The 21,663-nt window shown below is 49.8% G+C and overlaps 1 protein-coding gene across 3 annotated transcripts; it reads right to left on the bottom strand.

Annotated features, from left to right (window-relative positions):
• Nucleotides 1–167: 167 nt before the first annotated feature.
• Nucleotides 168–21,334, bottom strand: PLCD4 (phospholipase C delta 4). Of its 3 annotated transcripts, XM_073878617.1 has the most exons (16): nt 20,945–21,334; nt 16,582–16,637; nt 16,274–16,432; nt 14,880–15,108; nt 13,606–13,735; nt 12,789–13,020; nt 8,811–9,012; nt 7,533–7,677; nt 6,740–6,892; nt 4,480–4,674; nt 2,997–3,153; nt 2,536–2,652; nt 2,114–2,286; nt 1,436–1,571; nt 935–1,084; nt 168–853 (listed from the first exon to the last, which is right to left on the bottom strand). In XM_073878617.1, the coding sequence occupies exons 2-16, from the start codon at nt 16,601–16,603 to the stop codon at nt 747–749; spliced, it is 2,307 nt and encodes a 768-aa protein (XP_073734718.1). In that variant the 5' UTR covers nt 16,604–16,637; nt 20,945–21,334; the 3' UTR covers nt 168–746. The 3 variants fall into 3 exon arrangements, with proteins under 3 accessions (XP_073734718.1, XP_025747341.2, XP_073734708.1); XM_025891556.2 differs by lacking the exons at nt 14,880–15,108; nt 16,274–16,432; nt 16,582–16,637; nt 20,945–21,334 and adding an exon at nt 3,300–3,395 and having other exon boundaries at nt 13,606–13,795; XM_073878607.1 differs by lacking the exons at nt 14,880–15,108; nt 16,274–16,432; nt 16,582–16,637; nt 20,945–21,334 and adding an exon at nt 3,300–3,395 and having other exon boundaries at nt 168–1,084; nt 13,606–13,797.
• Between the last annotated feature and the right edge of the window lie 329 nt (nt 21,335–21,663).

Below are 21,663 nucleotides of genomic sequence, written 5' to 3' on the forward strand. Positions count from 1 at the left end.
TTTGCCCTTAGAGCCATATTTCTGTACCCTTCTGTGTAGCACATGTGGGGGGGGGCTGGAAACTTATTTTTCTACCCTTTGCTCCACCTGTCTTCCTCAAATGTCCCCCAACCTTCATATGTCCTTTTCTTGCCCAGCAACAGACCATACTCAAGCCAAACTGGGTAGAAAAGCTCTATTTATACAGGTGGCGCCAGGAGAGAGCAATCCAGTGGGGACTCAGGGTTATGCAGTGTTCTCCTGAATGTCACAGTATGGTCTTAGGGTACGGTGTCCTTCCCCACCCTTTGCCTGGGGAGCCTTGAGGCTTGATTGATCTTTTCCTTGGCTCTGGGCTTAGAGGAAGTTAGGGTGGAGGGGATAATGCCTCTTTGTGTCCTTCTGCTCCAAGCCCCTCTCTGGGTTGCAGCCAGCCTTTGAGCCAGGGTTGATGAGAGAGATTAGTCCTAGATCTGTGTAGGGGATTGAGCCTATGGCAAGAGAAAGGAAGGAAGTCCAGTATAGAGTATGTGAAGGAAGGGGGTAGAAATGATACCACAGACTTGTAAAAACGAAGAAGGGGAAGAGAGAGAGTGAAAAATCAGGTCCTAGATTGGCTTGTTAGGAAGGGTGAGGTAATTTTGTGCTTAGGAATTCACAATCCAAAACTTGATTCTTACCACCCCGGTTTGCTTTCTGGAGCATCCTTCCAGGTTGTTCTTACCACCTCAGGCCAGTGCACCCACCCTTCCCAGGAAGTGCCCACCTTAGGATTCATCCCCCTCCAACCCTTCCCGGATGCTGATATGCACGAAGATGGAAGCTGGATGGAGGCTGATGCCGTCCTTGGAGAGCAGGTGTATGTGGCGGTAGCCTGGAGAGGGGCAGGAGGAGGGCATTAGAAGGACAGCCAGAGCCCGGGTGGCATTGGCCAGGGGTCGAAGGACTGGCCCACCTTGCTGCATGCAGGTCCAAGGCACTGTGTACTGCCCGATAAATTCATTTCGGGATTTCCGGTTGTAATCCTTGACCACAAAACGCAGCAGGGCCAGTTCGGGCACCAGGACCCGGAAGCTTAGCGTCTGCCCCCAATATGGATTAAAACCTGAGGTGGGGGTGAGGGAGAGAGGGAGTGAAGGAATAGACCTTGTTGGCTGCTTTAGGCGCATCCTTGTGTTCCACAATTTTCACAGCGATCGGCATGTTACAGGTGAGGGGACTGCGGTGCAGAGTGGGTAAGCAATTTGCCCAGGTCACCGGAGCACGTGAGTGAGGGGCCAGGATTCAGATCCAAGATGTCCAAGCCCTCATTCTTTGTCCCGTTCCACACTGCCTCCCGTGGAGGTGGGAGAGGGGGTGGGGACAGGGACTGGGCTTCATGGAGGGCAGCTGGGTAGGGAAGCAGCCACGCTCCTCCCCCCGCCCCTCCACCCTGCCCAGCACCGCCCAGCCTCACCATTGTTCTCCACGTAGCTGGTCTCTTGCCTGGTTGTGTCAGGGCGGACGCCAAAGATCTCCACTCTCACCAGTGGATCCACAATGGACCTCTCTTTACTCATGTCGTCCTTGGGGAGTTGCTGCCCGCTGATCACCTGCAAGCAGGACTCTGGGACCTCACTAGTCCCTGTTCATCCCAGCCCCACGGGGAGGGGGGTGGCGGGGGCTGGTGTCTCAGGACCTGGCGCTATAGCTTCTGGCTTTGAGTAATATATTCTCTTCTAGTAACCTAGCTGCAATTTAAGATGCACCCGAGTAGAAATTGCACGAGGTTTGAAAGTAGGTATGTTCAGCAAACCCTTTACAGCCCTGACTCTGCCCCAGGCATTGTTGTGGGCACCTCTAGACTCATGATCACAGCAACCCTGTAGGCTGGGGAGTGGCATTCCTCCCATTTTGCAGGTGAGGAGCCCAAGGTTCCGGAACTTGCCCAGAGTTAACACGACTAGTGAATGGGTTCGAACCTAGGCAGCTGGCTCCCAGATCCCCACGGTTCACAGTCAGGCTATCCTGACTCTCTTGAGGAATTCTTCACCCACTACGTTCCTGCCAGCTACCGCCCCCCCCCCCCGCCCTGCCCCCGGCTACCCATCCTGGCTACCCTAGGTTCTTCCTATGGTTTCTCTCTCCGTGGTACCTGGATTAGGAGGGTCTGGGCTTTGAAAGGGCTGATGGGCCGCTCGGGGTGGAAGGAGCTTTGGACATCACGCAGGAAGTCAGGCTTCAGCACGTAGCCGCAGGCACCGTTCTGGCGGAAGAGCCCATCATAGATGTCCATCTCAAGCCCCGCGGTCTGCACATTCATGGCCACTGAGGGCCCCAGGAGAGAGGAAGGGAAGCATACATCTCAGGAGCCCTCTAGCCCCTCTTTCAGGGAATGAAGGAGATGGATTGGGTATCAAAGGGCCCGCTGGGAACAACCCCCCCCCCCCCCCCCCAGATTGCATCTTTCTTCGCCTAGCACCCTTCAAAGCATTCCCTGGCCCTCCTGCCACCGGGGCAGATAACCCCCCCTGTTGCCTTTCCACTCCCTCTTCCCTGTCCCCGCCACCCCCTCACCCATCTGGCAGCCTGCGTTCCAGAGTTCCTGGGGGTTGTAGTTGGACGAATCTGTCCTCAGGCCACTGGGATACACACGGCTTAGCTGCCAGGCGTTGTGCTGCACAAACTCATTGCCTGTATAAAGGGTGTAGTGGGGAGATGACCCCCCCCCACTTCCCTGGCCTCAGGTTCACCACCTACCCACTTGACTCTTGTCTCCAGCATCTCCTGAGGCCAGGCCCAGAAAGCTTCACTGGGCCTGTCTGTTCCATGCTGACCGTCTCCCCCAGCTCTCCTCCCCCCTAGAGCCTTGGGCCCCCTGCTCAGAGCTCCTGACCCTGTACCTGCTCTGAGGAGTCGCTTAGCTCCCACATCCCCCCTCAGCCCCTTGGTCCTCTTTCTTGGGACTCATGTGCCTGCCCAGCAGCCTGACCCTACCCATCCTACTTCCCTCCCTGGCCCTCCATTTTGGTCCTGACCAGCCTCCTTGATGAGGCTTCTGGCCTTAGTTTCAGAGAAAGATGAGGTCTCATAGAAGCGGTAGTGTTCCCTTGAATGAGTGAAGCTGTGGAATGAGACAGACTTCAAGTAGACAACCAGGGCAGAGAGGGATGGACACAAGATGGGTTTGGATCTCTGGAAAAAGAGAAAGTAGAGAGGAAGACGGAATTGAACCCTCAGGGGTCTGAGAAGGAAAGAAGCGATGGCCAGGATCTGAATTTCCCCGTCCAACCTAAGCCTCTGCCCGTTGCCTCCCCTTTGCGTTCTCCCTCCTGCCTCACCTGCTTGGGAAAGAGAAGGGGCCCAGGCTTGGAAATAGGAGCCTGAACCACAACCTCACAACAGACAGGCGGACAAAACAGCGGACACATCACAACCTGGGGATGGGAATGGGAATAAAGGCAGTCTACATACCCTCATGGGATCGGTTTCAGCCTCTGGGCTTAAAGGGTCTGCCCTACTGTTACTTTCTGGGTAACAGGTTCTTAATGATTACTTTTAAGCAGAGAGGTGTCCTCCTCTCTACCTCTCATCTTTTAAAACAATTTAATAGTATAGTTTGGTCAAAATGTACACGGACCCAGACAGATATGTCGAGGTATGCAAATGGCCAGGAAAGTCGTGCCAGAAGGATGTGAGGGTCCCAGGGTAATAACGTTATAATCTTCTGCATTCCCATTTCCTTCCCTGGACATGGTAGCAGGTTAGACACCACAGCCCCGGAGAGGAGAGGGTAAGCTAGAAGTTAGTCAGCTAAGTCAGGGAAGTGCACGAGGAGAAAGGCAGACTTCTAACCAGGATCTTGGCAGCCCCACCAATGGCACCCCTTCCCCACAGGGAGATGGACCAGACCACTTCGGCACAGTCTTCGTAGAGCCTTCACCTTCCCCAACTCTTTCTGCTCCTCCTTTTTGGCTACTTCTGGCCCCTTCTCAGACTCACCTTTTCCAAGAAGCTTTCTCTAAGCCCATTTCAGATGAGGTCACAGCAGTCACTTCAGGAGCCCTATGTCCCCAGTACAACAGTGCAGGGTGTACACTCTCTCTCTCTCTGTCACACACACACACACAGCAGTGTTTTTCAAACTGGCCTTAATTTAAAGAGACTGAGAAGAAGTACAAAGATGTCTCAGGAGTCGACAGGGGACCCGAGAGAGCCAAATGGGTGCTTCAACTAGGATGGCTCCGCATTGATCTCTTTTGTATACAGAGCTCTCATATAAGATTTCATTCAAAAACGATTCCATGGCCCAAAGAAGTTGGAAAGCCACTGTAATCTATCTACATATGACAATATGTCGTGATGTCATGCACGCATCCTTACACCTCTTTTATTGGGGGCAAGGGGCATTTTGCTCCTCGGCCCTCCACCCTGCCTGGCTCTAGTCTCTCCACACATGAACTCAGCTTATAGTACAGACTGACCAAATGCTAGAGCAGAAAGACCACTCTCCTGGCCCACCTTCTCCTTCTTTTTGTCCTTACTGCGTGGGCTCAACTCCTGGGGCTCAGACTCCAGCTGGGCCTCCAGCTCCGGGTCAGCTTCCTGCTCTCTCTCCAGTTCAGACTCTAGCTCTTCCTCCTCTTCCTCTTCCTCAAGATCCTCCTCAAGTGTCCTTAACTTCTTCCCCTTCACCAAGATCTTCCCCCGAAGCTCCTGGAGACAGAAATGAAGGGACTCCTTTACCTGTCTGCTCTGGGGGCCATGCACCTCCCACTGTTCTCACAGGCAGAGGAAGTGAGGGGCCAGAAGTCCCCACAGGAGGGCCGCTTGATACACACAGTAGGGCCGCTTGATACACACAGTAGGGATTCCCTATTGTTAAGCCAACTTGTCACATCTCCATCCAATTGGAAAACAATACAAAACAAAAAATACCTCACTCTTGACACAGAGAGATTCCTCCCAGATTAAAGATTTACATGTAAATATAATGGACATAAGAGTATTAGAAGAAAATAGAGAATCTTTTTGGGGCGCCTGGGTGGCTCAGTCGTTAAGCGTCTGCCTTCGGCTCAGGTCGTGATCCCAGGGTCCTGGGATCGAGCCCCGCGTCGGGCTCCCTGCTCCGTGGGAAGCCTGCTTCTCCCTCTGCCACTCCCCCTGCTTGTGTTCCCTCTCTTGCTGTGTCTCTCTCTGTCAAATAAATAAATAAAATCTTTAAAAAAAATAGAGAATCTTTTTGAATAATCTTAAAGTGGGAAAAGCCTTTAGAAACAGGAGATGAGGGGTGTGTGGGTGGCTCAGTCGGTTAAGCATCCTACTCTTGGTTTTGGCTCAGATCATGACCTCAGGGTCCTGAGATCAAGCCCTGTGTTGGGTTCTGCGTTCGGCAAGGAGTCTGCTTGAGATTCTCTCCCTCTCCCTCTGTCCGCCCCCACCCCCGCCGCTCTCTCTCTCTCAAAAAAGGAAAGAAAAGAAAAGAAAAGAAAAGAAACAGGAGATGATAACTCAGAAGGCATAAAAAGCACTGGCCAATTTGACTACATAAAGCTTAAAATCCTCTATAGGGCAGAAGATGCTATAAGACAAAAGCAAAGAATGCAAAAACAAATTTCCCAAAGCATCAATGTCTTTAACATTTAAAAACTTGTTATATACCAATAAAGATTATAAGCCCCAATAAAAGTGGGTAAATAATATCAATTAATTCAAAAGAAGAAAATATAGACTTTTCTTTTTTAAAAACTTGACTTTTTTCTTTCCACATTTGCCACTATGAATCATCTTACTACTGGAGATATGTGTGGCCCGTCTCTTACACTGTTGGTCAGAGTGCAATTTGCTATTTTTTTCCAGAGGGCAACTCGGCAGTAACAACCAAAATATCAACATGCAAACTCTTCAACCCAGCAATTTACTTCTAGGAGTCCATCTCAAAGAAAGAGTAAATGGGGCGCCAGGGTGGCTCAGTTGGTTAAGCATCCGACTCTTGATTTTGGCTCAGGTCATGATCTCAGGGTCGTGGGTTTGAGCCCCGTGTCAGGCTCCGTGCTCAGCGGGGAGTCTGCTTGAGATTCTCTCCCCCTGCCCCTCCCCACCCACCCCCGCACACTTGCTCTCTCTATCCCTCTTTCTCTCAAATAAATAAATCTTTTTAAAGAAAGAAAGAGTAGATGGACAAAGCTGTATGTACAAGTGAACAATTACCAACAACCTGAATGTTTACCATTTACTGGTTGAATAGATAATGGTTCATAAAAGAAAATGGAATACCACAGAGCTATTAAAAGGAAAAAAATTATACGTGAAAAGACATCCATGATTTATATTGTATGTGAGATATAAAAGGGATATAGAAAATGACCCCAAGCATTTTTTAAAGTGTGAATATATATACACATATATGTTTATATAAGCATTTACAAAAATCTCTTAACACCTGTTATGGGAGAGGTTGAGATTATGGTGGGGGGATTTCCTTTTCTCTCTATTGTCTGTACGTTCTACAACAACTATGAACTATCTGGGGAAAAAAAATCAAGATATTTCCATTGAAAAAAGAAATAAGAAGTAAACAATTGATTTCAAATTTAGAAAACGATAAACAATTCTGCATTTTATTGGACTTTTGGAACATTAAAGTTGTCTCCAAGGATATTAAGGAGCGAGATGGTCCATGTAAGGGTGAGAATAAGGGAACAGGAGGGGCACGGAGGGGCACAGTAGGGAGGGAATGCAAGCCACAGCAGAGCCCGGGCTGGGGGAACAGGGCGCCTACCTCAGGTGAGGGCAGCTGAGTGGGCAGAAGCCCATCCAAGGTAGTGCTCAGCAGTTGCTCCCCCAAGATCTCGGTCAGATGGCAGGCCATGACCTGCTGCTGCTCCCAGCTGCAGTGGTTCTCCAGGGACAAGATGACTGGATAGTCTGAGGTCTGATGGGGAAGGGAAGGAACGCTAGAGCCAGAGGTCTAAAGCATGCAACCTCCCTGCTTCTCCGGACCCGCCCCCTCCCCGGTGACTCACTCAGAGTACCCTGAATGCTAAACCCCTCTCTGACCCGATTCGGGACATCAAGTAGGTCTTGCTGGGTCTGGGGCCCACCTCACATCTCAAAGTCACTGTTGGGATCCCAAATCTCAGACCTATACCAGGTGTGACCCAGGTCCCTCTGGGACCTTTGAGTTTTTAGGCTCAGCGTGGGACAGCTAGGCCATTCCCCTGATTATGTGTTCATGTTACACTCTCCTCTCCAGACTCCTGTTTTCCCCCAGCCCTACCCACCACTTTCTCGGTTTCCTTAACCACCCTCTCCGAGATGGGTGACAGTTGTTAGAAGTAATAGTCACTGAGCTCTAGCAATTACCTCTAGGACTACTAATTACTAGTGACACATCCAACCCTTATTCATAATCCCTTAATATTTGCCTGATGCTTCACAGTTAAAATCTCTGGAACATCTCTGCCATTTGACATAACCTCCCCTGCATCCATCTACCTTCCCCAGATGCAGAGCCAGCCACTCTTCCCTCAGATCATCTTCCCTCACCAGTACGCCCATCCCGCGACTCTTACCTGGAAGGCGTACTGGGCTACAGTGGCCACGACATCTTTGAATGGGATGCGGGAGGTCAGGGTGTGTCCATGGTAAACGATAGGTTCCCCGCTAGGTCCATCCCATATATCCACCTCCACGCAGCGGCACCCCCTCTTCAGGGCCCTGCAAGAACCCCAAGCCCCCAGGGACAGAGAGGTCAAGCTCTTATCTTCCGTCTAGGGACTCTCTCCCTACTCTGGAGAGAGCAGTGCTCACTGGCATTTAGTTGTCAAGACCCCCTCAAGCTACATCTCCGCAGACCCTTCTCTGTCCACCGAGATACTGCTATGGCTCACTACCTCCACCCCCCACCCTCCCCAACTCACAATCTTCCTTCAGCAAGTCATCACATACTGCCTCATGATACTTCTGGTGTTCTGGTTGTATAGCATTCTGCAACACCTGACTTAGTCAAACTCTCAGTAATTTTGTTTGTTTGTTTGTTTGTTTGTTTGTTTGTTTTTAAAGTAAGCTCTATGCCCAACATGGGGCTTGAACTCATGACCCCGAGATCAGGGGTTGCCCCGAGATCAAGAGTTGCCCCGAGATCAAGAGTTGCATGCTCTACCGACGGAGCCAGCCAGGCGCCCCTCAAACTCTCAGTAAATTTATACTTTATTTTCTCTACTAGACTTCCTAGGGCAGAAGCAATATGTTCCACTCATCTTTTATGCCCTGAAGCTACTAGTTCAGTTGCTGCCACTGCAAAGATATCTTGACTCTTTGATCCAATCCGCGATTAATCACGATAAAAGCAGATATCACTTATTAGCTATTAACACATGGATTATCTCATTTAGTCCTCACAACAACTCAGATAGAATAGGCAATGTTATCATATTTCATGGATGGGGTTACTGAGACACAGAGAAGTCAAATACTTAGAACCGAGTACCAGTGAGAGAGCTAGGATTTGAGCTCATATGGTCTGACTCCAGAACCTATGTTTCTAACTTCTATGCTCTATACCGCCTTCCATGTAACGTTTAGTTTATTTGTTCAAAATAAATCTTCCAGGACCTCTGAGTTCCAAGAGAGTTTCACAGCCTATGAGAGAGAGAGAAGCTCCATTTTGCCCACAGAGTTTCAATACTACTCTCCTGTCAGTCTTCAACATCTCTTCCAAGTCTCTCACGTATCCAGGGGTCCTCAGCCCCAAGCCCCCCACAACATCTTTTCATTCCCTGTTATCCACTGATAGAACAGACGGCCACTTCTCATGAACTGGAGCCCTTTCCCCTTCTTTCCCACTGCACCGTATATATCCCTCGACGCTGCTCTGGCCACAAAGCTGGTCCCCCACGAGGTAGGTGTTGTGAGAGGAGTTGATGTAGTAGTGGTTCAGGGGTTGAGTCATATCCTGGTAGATGGGGAGGCAGGTCGGGTTGAAGATATCTCCATCCTTCGAGCAGAGATAGCTGAGGAAGCCATCCATGCTCAGCACATGTCGCAATTTGCCTAAGGTGTGGAGTAGGGGAAGGCTAGAGTGAGAAGCTCTGAGCGAGGGCAGCCCAGCACACCTCTAGCCCATCCTGCACCTCGCCCCTCTCCAGGGTCCTGCCTTTCAGATGGTGTCCATTCTCAGCCTCCAGATCCCAAACGTGCCCCACTCACTGTCTGTCATTTCAATCATCCCCACCCTCAGAGAGAGTTAAAGCTACGAGGAGAGGCATTAAGATCATTCTAGTTCACCAGTATCCAACAGAACCTTCCGCCATGATGGAAATGTTCTGTCCTGTGCGGTCCAGTGTGGCAGCCTCTAGGCATATATGGCTACTGAGCACTTGAGATGTGGCTGTGTGACTGAAGAACTGAATTTAGAGTTTTGATTTTAATTAATTAATTGCAACTTTTTATTTATTTATTCATTTAAGTAATCCCTACACCCAAAGTGAGATCAAGAGTCGCATGCTTTTCCACCTGAGCCAGCCAGGCACCCCAATTTTAGTTAATTTAAATTTATGTTATTTTTAAGATTTTATCTGTTTTTTTTAGATAGAGCATGTATGCATGTGCATGTGCGCAAGAGTGGGGGGCCAGGAGCAGAAGGTGAGGGAGAGAGAGAATCCCAAGCAGACTCTGCTGAGCACAGAGCCCAATACGGGGCTCAATCTCACAACCCTGAGATCATGACCTGAGCCAAAATCAAGAGTCCGAAGCTTAACTGATAGTCACACAAGGACCCTGTTAATTTAAATTTAAATAGTCACACAGTGGGGCGGCTCAGTCAATTGAGCATCCATTCTTGGTTCCAGCTCACGTCATGATCTTGGGGTTGTGGGACTGAGCCCCATATCGGGCTCGGTGTTCTGCACTCAGCCTGGAGTCCGCTTGTCCCTCTCCGTCCCCCTCTGCTCTTCCCCCTGCTCATGTGAGCACCCGCACTCAAGCTTTCTCTCTCTCTCTCTCTCTCTCTCAAATAAATAAAAATCGTAAAAAAAAAAAAAAAAAAAAAAAACCTTTAAAAAATAGTCACAAAGAGCTCATGGTTACCATAAAGGACAGCATAGTATTCGGTATAAAGGGTTAATTTTATATATGGGGAAACTGAGCCCAGAGAGGAACAAAGTCGAAGACTCTTGAGCGACACGACCAAGGTACCTGTGTTTTATTCCCTGGCCTGTGAGGCTAATGCCAACTATGACCTGAGGGTTTCTTCCTCTCACCAGTTCCCATATGGTGTTCTGCAGAGTGGTCATCCAATATACCCCTGGACTACAACACACCCTCTGTTTGAGGGCAGGGCCCTGTCACTCCTGCCACAGCCCTCACCCATGTCAGCATGGGCTTCATACAATACCAACAACAATGACTAGTACTGAGCACTTGCTCTGTGCCCAGGACGTCCCGTGCAGCATCTTTCTTAATGTTCTCGCCAACGTGATGAGGTAGATAGAATATAATCTGCCCTGAGAGGTTAGGTAACATAACTAGTAAGTGAAGGAGCTGGGATTTGAACCCCGGACGTCAGGTGTCTGAGCCACGCCAGTCCCACCAGGCCGTGCAGTCTCACTGAGGGCAACATTGCTGCAGGGGGGCTCCCGTGGGAGGTGGAGCAATTCGACTCTAATGACCAGCTTCGTTGCTCCCGCTTTGACAAGGCTACAGATGGTGGAGAGCGGCAGGAAGTCAGGCAGGAGGTTTTATTCTTAACAGTAAGAACTTAAATTGTGAGAGAAAATCCACAGTTGCCAGATACTTTTCGTGTAGGTCATTTCATTCGATCACCAATTATTTTACAAATGAGAAAATCGAGCCCCTGCTAGATTAAGCAGCTTGCCCAGGGTGACTCAGTTAGTAAGCAGCAGAGTGGGGCCTTGAGCCCGGGTTTCCTGGCACAGACTATCCTCTGCAGCCAGAATATTGTACCTGACGGTTGAGTGCAGGGGAGGGAACACCACCCAGAGGGGCAGGTGGTAGAATAAATGTAACTGATGTCTACTGGATCCTGCACTGGAGATAGAAGTTCCTATTTCTTGGGGGGCCTGGGTGGCTCAGTCAGTTAAGTGTCTGCCTTCGGCTCAGGTCATGATCCCAGGGTCCTGGGATGGAGCCCCGCATCAGGCTCCCTGCTCAACAGGGAGCCCGCTTCTCCCTCTCCCTCTGTCTGACGCTCTACTTGTGATTCCTCTCTCTCTCTCTGTGTCAAATAAATAAATAAAATCTTAAAAAAAAAAAAAGAAAATCCTATTTCTTAATCCTCAGGCATTCTTATTCTATTCATTTTTCCGAAATGATTGCTTTACAGCCCCCTTTCTTCTCTGAGCACAGACATGAATCTGGAATCTGGGGTTCCAACCCTTTCTGTTTGAGTCTCAGTTCCATGAGGGCAGCGTTCTTGTCGGACCTTCTGCTGTATCTCCGGGGCTGAGCAAAAGTCCTGGCCCACTACAGGGGTTCAATAAGCGTTAGCTGAAGTAGTGAGTGAATGAATGAATAAAAGGAGTGGGAGTTGAGACCTAGGAAATGTGGGTCATTTATCCAGCTCTCATCTCTCTCTCTCTCTCTCTCTCTTTTTTTTAAGATTTTATTTATTTGAGAGAGAGAGAGTGTGTGCGAGCAAGTGCACAAGTACAAGAGCAGGGGCGAGGAGCAGAGGGAGAAGAGCGGAGGGAGAGGGAGACAGAGACTCCCCGCTAAGCAAGGAGCCTGATCCAGAACTCAGATCCCAGGGCCCCGGGATCATGGCCTGAGCTGAAGGCAGGCGCTTAACCAACTGAACCACCCAGGCGCCTCTCATCCACCTCATCTCTAATCCTCATGCTCAACAGAGGTGTTAGGTAATGGTCAGGTGGCCCGGGTTTGAATCCCAATTCCTCCTCTCATTAGGCTTTGGCTTTGAGCAAATCATTTGATCTTTCTAAATCCGAGTTTTCCTCTTTTGCACAACTGACTTAATAACAGAAGCCACTTCAACTGGTCATTGGAATGATGAGAAAAGACATGTAGAGATGTTAGCACATTAATGCGATACTTAGCAGAGGCTGAATAAGGATTATTCTCCTGATTTACAAGATTGTAGTGAAGGTTAGAGGAAGTAAGTGATGTGAAAGTAACTTGTAAGTCATTTATTATTAATGTAAATTCCTCGTATTCTGAAGGGAATGGGGGGCAGGGCGATGTCTATTGAAGGGGCAAGGAGAAAGGGCTGAAGACAGAAAGGGCGTATTTGAGCTGTGCTTTTGCTGAAAGAAAGCCTCCTCCTCATCCCCTCAGCCGGGGACTGACTAGCTTCCTGGCCCAGAGGCTTAGCCACTCAAGAACCACTTGGAGAATTTGGAGAAAGCCCAGGAAGGGGCAGAGAGCCAGCATTTAAAGAGACAGCAAACAGGAACCATGAAGAGAGCTGGAAGAAAGGAATTAGGCGCTAGAAGAGAAGAAGCCAAAAGGAGAGGACCAAGGATCTCCCTTTTCCGCTGGGGACAAATGCTGACATCAGGACGAACTGATTCTGAAAGTGAAGCATGAGCATAGTGGAGGAAAGGAGACTTGTGGAATGTTCTTCCTCCTGAGAGATACAGCATTACAGAGGAGACTCCTGTCTTATCTGGGCAGGAAACTGCTGCTCTCCTTCCCAGGGAGCAGTTGAATGAGATGAAGATGCTTGCACAGGGGCTGGGGCAGGTGTGGGCTCAGCCTTCCCTGAGTTAGGCAGAAGGTGGCTTGTCTCTGGACCTTTCTAAGGTCCCCCCTCCTCGCCCATGCCCAGTGCCTCTCCACCCTGGCCCTCTTACCACTATCTGAGGGCTCGTAGCGGTCGATGAGGTCCAGAGCAAGGTCAGAAGCTCGCTCTCCTTCTTTCTGCTCCTCTTGGAGGAAATCCACAAATTCCAGCAGGGTCAACTTCTGCCCATCGGCCGAAAAGTTTTCAAACAGCTCGTACACCTCAGTACGTTTAGTCAGCGCCTTATAGAACTCTACAAACTCTTCTCCCTCCAGAGTCCCAGACTCGGATGTGTCTGCTGCCTGCAAGCAAGGGTTTAGAGGATGGTGAAAAAATCCTTTTAAGAGCACATTGTGTGGCTTTGACCTGTCCTGTAAGAGCAATCTTGCTGACAGGTGAATACAAACATCTTTCTGCAAAATTCTCCCAGAACTCCTGACACTTTGTGTTCATAGAAGCCGCTTCGGTAAGTAAAAAGCAACATGGCAGCCGTACCATTTGCTAGTAGAGAAAACTTTCAATCAGAAAGGGTTAAATGCCCCAACAAGTGCCTAAGAGTTTAAAAGATCCCTCCTCCTATTTTATTCACATTCCAGTTGGACTTTTCCATTGTTACTAGGCACCTGGGAAGTTCTGGCCATGGACAGAGAGGTCCTTGAGGTCTGACACAGTAACGTATGGTTGTTTACCCTTCATAAGACTATGAATTGTCTTTCTAAGACTGAAGGGTGAGAACCATGCCCTACACTTTCCATCGAGCCTGGCATAGTGGTAGGGCACATAGGAGAGATTCAACAAAGAGTGATGCTGAATAGGGCCAGGTACATCTGGCCACGTGAGAACACGGCCTTGGCTGGCTTCTGAAAATCCTTCCCTAAAAGACTCACTTGGAAAAGCTGGAAGGCATATTCTTGGTCCATTTCCACATTCATCAGGTGCAGTAACCGCTGGACTTCGTGGAAACTCATCCTACCATCCTGGTTCCTGTCTCCACGCTGGAACCAGTCACTCAGCCATCCAGGTGTGAGTCAAGGCAAAAGCACTGTGTGTGTTTGTGTGTGCAGATGTGTGTGCATGTTCATCCACTGACATCGCCTCCCCTAGCTTTGCTACAAGTCTCTCCTCCATGCCAATGCATTTTCCATATTAGCTTCCAGAATAATCTCCCCCGAGCACCAATCTGTCTTGTCCCTGCATGGCTCAGGTGCCTGCAGGGTCCTCCCTGTTGCTTGCAGAAAGAAACCCAAATTTTTTAACGTAGATTGAAGGTCTTCACCCCCACAATCTGGCCCCCACACAGCCTTCTCAACAGACCTCTGTCCTCCCCGTACTTTAGCCAGACTCTCCCTCCTGCTCTTCAATGTCCTATCTCTGAGACTTTTCTCATGCTGTTCCCTCAGGCAGCAGAGCCTTCCCCCTCCTTTCTTTATGTTCAAGTTCTACTCTTTTTCAAGGCTCAGCTCAAACTCAACTTCCTCCCTGTTTTTCTCAGAACTCTCTCAGCTAGAATTAAATATTTCTCCTTCCTTTGAACACCCACAAATAATTTCAGTCCCATAACACTTCTAGGGTACTTAGATGATTTACACAATTCCATTTTCTCCACCGACTAAAACAATGCCTGAGTCTCATTAATATTTGTACCTCTAAAGCCTGGCACAGCGTCTGATACCTTCTGCTCAATAGATGGTGAATGAATGAATGAATGAACGAACGAACAAATGAATAAACGGCCTGGCATGGAAGGTGAATACAATCTAGGAAACCTGAATGAGTCAACACCACAAAGTTCTGCTTCCCAGTCCTACGGTAGCTAATGCCACTGGGATCTTCTGATCGGCTCTCAAGATCAGCACCTTGTTTGGTCCTTTGTCTCTCACCATCCCTCCCACCAGTCCTGAAGGGCCTGATTTCTGCCTACCCTCTGCCTGGTTATGTCTTTGTCATCCCAAGCCTCCATTACACCTTCAATATCCTCTGCCTCACAGTGGCCTGAGCTGTCCTTGCCCACCCCATCTGGACTCTTAGGCCTCCCTAGCACAGCACGCCAACCCCCACCCCACCCCCGGCCCCATCTCTAGTCCTGCAGCATCTGGCTCCTTCAGTGACCCCTGGCACCACCACCTCCCCCCCGGCCCTTCCGACTCCATCCTGCTGATACTGATCCAGCCGCTCCTGTTGGTCCATGCCGGTAACAAATTCCACCAAAAGCTGGAGCCCCTGCATCCATATCTTGGCCTCCTCGATGCTGTTGGCCACCAGGTCCAGGTTGGAGCGGCGGCCGTGGAAGACGATGGTGAAGCCCTGCTCCAGGGGGAACTCCTCGGCCAGGCTCCGCAGCAGCTCGGACTCGTGGCCCTCGCGCACCGTCTCCACATCAGAGATGGAGACTACCAGAGAGGAAACAAGGGGGCGCGGGGGCGGGGGGGGGAAGAGAGTCCGCCAAGTTGCAGGGGTGAAGGGTTAGGGACCCTTTAAGGAGCCATAGGGAGGAGGAAGCCCAACCTCCCTCCGCAGGATGAAACCCCCAAAGACTGGGTACGGGGAGATGCAGACCCCTGGGATTCAGGATTCCCCGTGAGTCGCTGCCATGTTCAGAGGCAGCATGCCAAGGGGCCCGTGCTGGGAGTGGCAAGACCTGGCTTCGGGCCACTGGCTGGCAGTGTGACACAGACCAAAATGACTTAACCCCTCAGTACCCTCGTCTGAAATAGGGGATGGTCCCTTCTATGGCCAGTCCACATGGTGACCACTGGGGGGGCTGATGGGATGGAAACACACTTAAAGGTAGAAGCGGTTACACCAAAGCATGATATGTCCAAGTTCAATTTCCCCGTTCCAGGTTTGAGGGCCTCCTCTTTCCAGATGTCTAAGAAAGCACCAGAGAAATTCTTCCACCCCCTTTCCTCAGCTGGGGTTGCTGTGGATTGTGAGCTTTGATTATGTCTCTAAAGCAGACTCTCTCAGATGTGTCCTGTGATCACGTTTTTAGAGGGGTCATAAAGCGTCTGGTCAACAGGATGCACATTGTTGTGCTGCATTTGTGATATTTAAAAATATTCCTCATAGTGGCTAATTTGTGAAATGCATCCTGGCTTCAGGGGCCACGCCAGGTGCTTGTACATTAACTTACTGAGTCTCCGTAACCTTCTAGCAGGGACTATTCAATCCCCATTTTGCAGATGAGGAAACTGAAGTTTAATGTAACTTGTCCAAAGCCACTCAGCTAGAAAGTGGCAGAGCCAGGGCTTTGATCTGGGCAGTCTGATGCGTGAGATCATGCTCTCACTATAATAATAATAAATAAAACCTAGGATTTATTGAGCCTTATTATGTGCCAGGGCACTCCTAAGCCTTTTACATGCAGTAACTGATTGAATCCTCATAAATAGCCTTAAGAGGCAAGTACTGTTATAATTCCCACTTTCCAGCCTCCGAGGTAGATGCGCAAGGACATGCTGTAGGACCCTGGTCCCTCCCCTGCTCTCAAGCACCTGGGCTCTTCAGAGTCTGATCCCCCCACCACACCCACGCCTAGCCATCCACGTGACTCACAGGTGGGCTTGGCAGTGCCTCCTGCCTGCCGGGCATGCCAGACTGTCATGCCATCATCCTGAAGTCTGAAGTATCTCAGTTTCTTCCAGCTTTTGGACCTCACCTTGCGCATCAGCATGCCCTTCTGCATCAGCCGCAAATCTGGATTGATGGGCAGCCCTGGGCCAGGAGAAGAAGGGGCTGGCTGGGTAGCTGGCGGGAAGGGTGGAGGGCCCAGGAGGAGCTCTTGAACAGGGGTCCAGACTCCTCCCCTCCTCCCCATCCCTGGGCTGTCTCCCGAAACCCTCCTCTCCTGCTGGGGTACTCACGGCCTTGCATCAGAGACACCATTACCCACTGCTCCACCAGCTGGTGCCAGAGTCACCTGGAGGAGCACAGAGGACCAAAAGGCTCTGGGTTAATACTGGTGATCTTAGAATAACAGATCAAAGGAGGAAGAGAAGGAAACCCGTGCGTCCTGACGGCCCACAGTGTGCCAAGCACTTCATCTACATAGTCTTTAGCTCTTTTTTACTTTTCGCTTGAGTTTGATGACTTTGAGGCTTAGAGAGGCTAAGAAACTTGCATCAAATCACATAAGGATTCAGAATTTAGAGCCAAATATGTCTGATTCCACAGTGTCTGCTGTTTCCCATAGCCATCACCAGAGAGGACTACTAGCATTCTGCCTTGGCCCCTTGGGAGCTGGGGGGTCTGCACGGGACCATGGAGAGGGATCCCAAGATAGAGCAGCTGAGGTGATTCCCCCTGGAGAAGAGAAGGCTAGGATATAGAGAGATTCCAGGTTCTGAAAGGGGGCAGCCAGCAAGATGGTGGTCCTTAATAATGAGGAGCTGAAGGGTGTGACTCTGGGGTGTTGGGCAGAAAGCTACTTTTGCCTCTTCGGTGACACTTAGTACCATACTTGTTACATAAGCCGCATTCTTCTGCCTTCCCATGGTAAAGCACACTTTACTTGTCATAACAGTTATTCCCAACAGCTTAACGGACCAGGTGAGTTACGTGTCTTAGAAATGCATTTTCAAGTTTCCTTTGCCTCCTGAAAAAGAGAGCCCTCTTTAAGATGCATGCTAATTTAGGATCTGGTTAAGTTGTCCTAGTAGGTAAGAACAAACTCCTCTTGAAAAGAACCAGAAGAGGGGCGCCTGGGTGGCTTAGTCGGTTAAGTGTCTGCCTTCGCCTCAGGTCATGATCCCGGAGTCCTGGGACTGAGACCCGGGTTGGGCTCAGTGGGGAGTCTGCTTCTCCCTCTCCCTCTGCCTGCCCCTCCCCCTGCTTGTGTGCGCGCGCTCTCTCGCTCTCTCTCTCTCTCTCTCTCTCTCTCGTTCACTCTCTCTCATAAATAAATAAATAAATAAATAACTTAAAAAAAAGAGAGAGAGCCAGAAGACTTGATATGCAGCCACATTGATTCTAGCTCAGCCCCTCTAAGAAATTCTCAACTCTTGACCAAACCATTCTGGAACTGGCAAAGCGCAAGAAACATAGAGCTCAATGCTTTGCGAAAGCAAAGGAACTGCCCTTGAATAGAAGTGCTATGTTTTTTAATTGATAAGTTTAAATTTTTGACAATGGTGAGTATCTAAAACACGAAAAGCGTCTCTAAAGCAATCATTCAGTTGGTGCTCCATTAGAACATGGTGCAGTTCCACTCGCTAGATCTCATCAACGAAAAGCAGAAGTCCAGAAATGATTTGTGACTTGTCTGAGGTCACATGGCATCTCAGTGCCTTCTTTCTCTTTAGCTGGAAGAGCCTATCAAGTCACCCAAGGGTGACTAAATCTTTAGGAAAAATGCAGAGGTCACTGAAAATACAGCTCCCCTGACTGGAGGACCTAGAGAAGGCTTTTTAAAGGAGTAGCAATATGCAGGGGCCCAGAGGGAGAGGGGAAGGTTGGGGAGCCAGACTGTACCTAAGTGGGAAAGATAACTCAAGGCAGCCCTCAGGAGAGACAGAACCCTGCGACAGTTCCAAAAAGCAAAGGTTTTGCTGGCTGAGGCTGAATATAGTGAGCCTGGGTGAGATCAGAAGAAGCCTCTGGATGGAAGAAGGGACCTAGGGTGCTTCATGAGCGGCAGAAAAGCAGCCCCGCTTGGAATCTAAGGCTCGCAAAAACTGAATGAAGAGTGAAGTAACAGGTCCCTCCTAAATGTCTCAGGTCCCCAGACTCCAGTGGAAGGGGGAAGCCTGGGGTTCTGATCCCCCTTGCCAATATCCTTCCTTACCTCCTCTTTGAATTTCAGCTCCCATGTTTGGGGCATAGGGACCTTGGGATGGGGTGGATCTCGGCCCTGGGAGACAACAGAATGCCCTTTCCTTACACCTGTGTCCAGGAGCCTCACAATCATGTCCTGAAACGTGCTGGGACACCCCTATTTTGGAGCCTATCTCCTCTCAAGAAAGCCTTAGAAAATCATTTTATGCATTTTGGTCAAACTCTTCCAACCCCAGGGTTTGGCATGCTCTTCCAATCCTGCTCCCATTCCTGACTCACTATTTTAAACTTATATCCAGGTGACATGTGGCCATATGAGGGCCGATTTCAACTCGAGGAGCCACAGAATGTCAGAGCTGGACTTCATTTTATGGAGAAAGGCTAGAAAGATTAGCTGAACTGCCAGAGTCATCGAATGAATTACGTGGCAGAAGTGGGACCAGAACCATGGTTCCTTGTGACCAGCTCAGAGATCTCACCAAGGCTCTGCCCTTAGAAAGGGTTTTCTCTGGGGGTGCCTGGGTGGCTCAGTTCATTGCATATCCGACTCTTGGTTTTGGCTCAGGTCATGGTCTCAGAGTTGTGGGATTGAGCCCAGCATCAGGCTCCACACTCAGCACAGAGTCTGCTTGAGATCCTCTCTCTCTCTCTCTCTCTCTCTCTCTCTCTCCCTCTGCCCCTCCCCCTGCTCTCTCTTTCTAAAATAAATAATAAATCTTAAAAAAAAAAGAAAGGGAAAACCCTTTCTTTCTAAAAGGAAACTCTGGAAGCAGGTTAGAGCAGGGCTAAGAAGCAACAAGGGACATGGATGCTTTGTCTCCCCACTTTTGTCATTCTCTGCCCCCACCATGTCCCACTTAATAGCCTTTGTTTCCTTTCTTCCTATTTCTCTCCTCTCCCCAACCTGGTGCCTTCCTTTTCCTTTGGCCCAGCTCACTCTTCTCTCCCCATCCCATCTGCCTCCCTACTTGCTCACCCGCCAACCTCTCTGTGCTCTCCTCTCCTTTTCCTTCTCCCCACCCCTTCTCCCCTCACCTCTTCCTCCTTTTCTTTCTCTTCTAATTCCCAGTAGGTCGGGTTCTCGTCCCCTGTGGGGGTTTTGACCCTGGGGTCCAGGAGGGCGGAGGACACTCAGGAGCACACCCCTCCACTCAGCCTCGCTTCCCCCGTATCCTAGGAGACTGAACACACTGCTCAGAGAATGCGACTTGGAACCCAGGTGTTCTAGGTCTTGGTGTGGCCTCTGGCGTCTGAAGGTAGGATGGGAAGGACGTCACAGCTGATGCAGTGCAGTGAGGAGAGAAGGAACCAAGGATTGGGAGTGGGAGCAAGAGCAAGAGGTGAGGAGCAGAGGATGAAGCCTGAGACTAAGAGATTGAGTCCTCACTGTTCACTCCTGGACGTGAATGTGGAGATCCTCAAGGACACAGATAATTACCTCTATAATATAGGTGAGAGAATAAAGACATAAAATAAGGTGGGAAGTGGCCAGGGCTGCCCGGTAAGATTTGGTCCTCAACTTACAGGTGGCTGTAAGAGATGGACTTTGGCAGAGTTGCCAAAGGTGCCAATGGCATTACAGTGAAATTCGGCGTGTCTCAGGGCTGAGGGGCAGGAAGAAAGAGAATCGTTATGTCTACTCTCTTGCTTCTGAGCAGGATTATTGGGTGACTTCATTCACAGAAAGAGGGCAGAATGGCTCTGGTCATAGGTAGCCTTCCAAATGTTAAAGCTTCAAGACTCTTTCATAACTCAGCCGATCCAAAGGTTCCTGGCTATACTGATATCCCTAGGTCAAATAGCGATTCCTTAGCGCCACCCAAAAGGACGGAGCTCAGGAATATTTATTTTAAAAAAGAACCCCTACTACACAAGCAAGTCTGGGAAACCCTAAATTCCTTTTTTTTTTTTTTTGAAACCCTAAATTCCTACCACAGATCAGGAAGCTGCTGTCCAAAGTCACATAGCTGGTTAGCGGCAAAATCAGGACTAGAAGCAGGTGCTCTTCCCAGCACAGCACTTGCGCATGCCAACAAACTGCCCTAGCCCATGGAGCAGGCTAAGAACAAGTATAGAGCTCAAACCCGGGCTCTTTCTAAGAAAATCTCATAACTCTACTGTTTGTATGATCTTCCCTGAGTCTTCGGTAATCCTCAACATTCTGCTAATGAATCTATTCTACTCCAATTCTCTCTCTTCCCTTACTAGGATGGGGCTCACTTCTGAGTGGTAGCTAAGAGGTCCCCATGTAAGGGGTGACTGCCACAGCCAGGAGGAAAGCTGCAAATCAAAGGGCTAGAGAGAACCAGGAGGTGGGAGCCTTGCAGACGTGTTAGGGCTAAGGAGTCCGGGGTACAGTTTAATCAGGGGGGATAAACATGTGGCGGACAGAGTTAGGGACTCAGGCAGGGCAGAGCTTGGGGCAGAGGCTGGTCAGAGCCTCCGGGCCCTTACCGTGGGCAGGATAGCGGTCCTGTGTCTGTGAGCTTGTGCGATGCTCGCTCCTGTGGGACGAGGAAACCCAGTTGGGCTCTTTCTCTCCTCTCTCGCTCGCTCGCTCACTGGCTTCCTCCCCTTTTCTACCGCAGTTTGCTGCTGTGACTGGCAGACTTGCAGCCAAAGGGAAGGAGTAGGGAGGGGAGAGGTGTGAGCTCTTCCAACTCTTAAAGGCCCAGGACACGGGTCAAAGGGAGGGAGTTTTGCAGGAGGCGGGGGTGAGACAAGGATTAAAGGAGGAGGAGCCCGGCTGCCCTTCATCTTGATGCCAGCCCTCATTGACCCCAATCCTGCAGTAGCTCTCCCGGTGAAACCCAAGGAGTGTCTGAGTTGCGGTGCTCCGTGAATCACTGCTTTTCATTCCGCACAGTTTCTCCCTGCATGTCACACAGCTGTCTTTGCCCTGATTTCATCTGGCTCCTTTCCAGGGTGTCGGTTCCACTGGCCGGCTTCTGCGTCTCTGCGTCCTGCCTTGCAGGGCACTCAGTCTAGCTCTGTGGCACAGGGTAAGGAAAAAAGAACCAGGGCGGGGAGGAGGAAGATGAGGAGAAAGAGAGGAGAGGAATGACCCTAGAGGGTAGAGGGACGGGTTAGTTAGTATCTCCGTATATTTTGGGCACTCACTAAATATTGAAGGAATGCATACATAAATGCATGAAATAATTCATTTCTTCTTT

This window comes from Callorhinus ursinus, unplaced genomic scaffold (genome assembly GCF_003265705.2).
Source record: "Callorhinus ursinus isolate GAN/ISIS: 27379988/994484 unplaced genomic scaffold, GSC_fseal_2.0 scaffold2, whole genome shotgun sequence".
Classification (NCBI taxonomy): domain Eukaryota; kingdom Metazoa; phylum Chordata; class Mammalia; order Carnivora; family Otariidae; genus Callorhinus; species Callorhinus ursinus.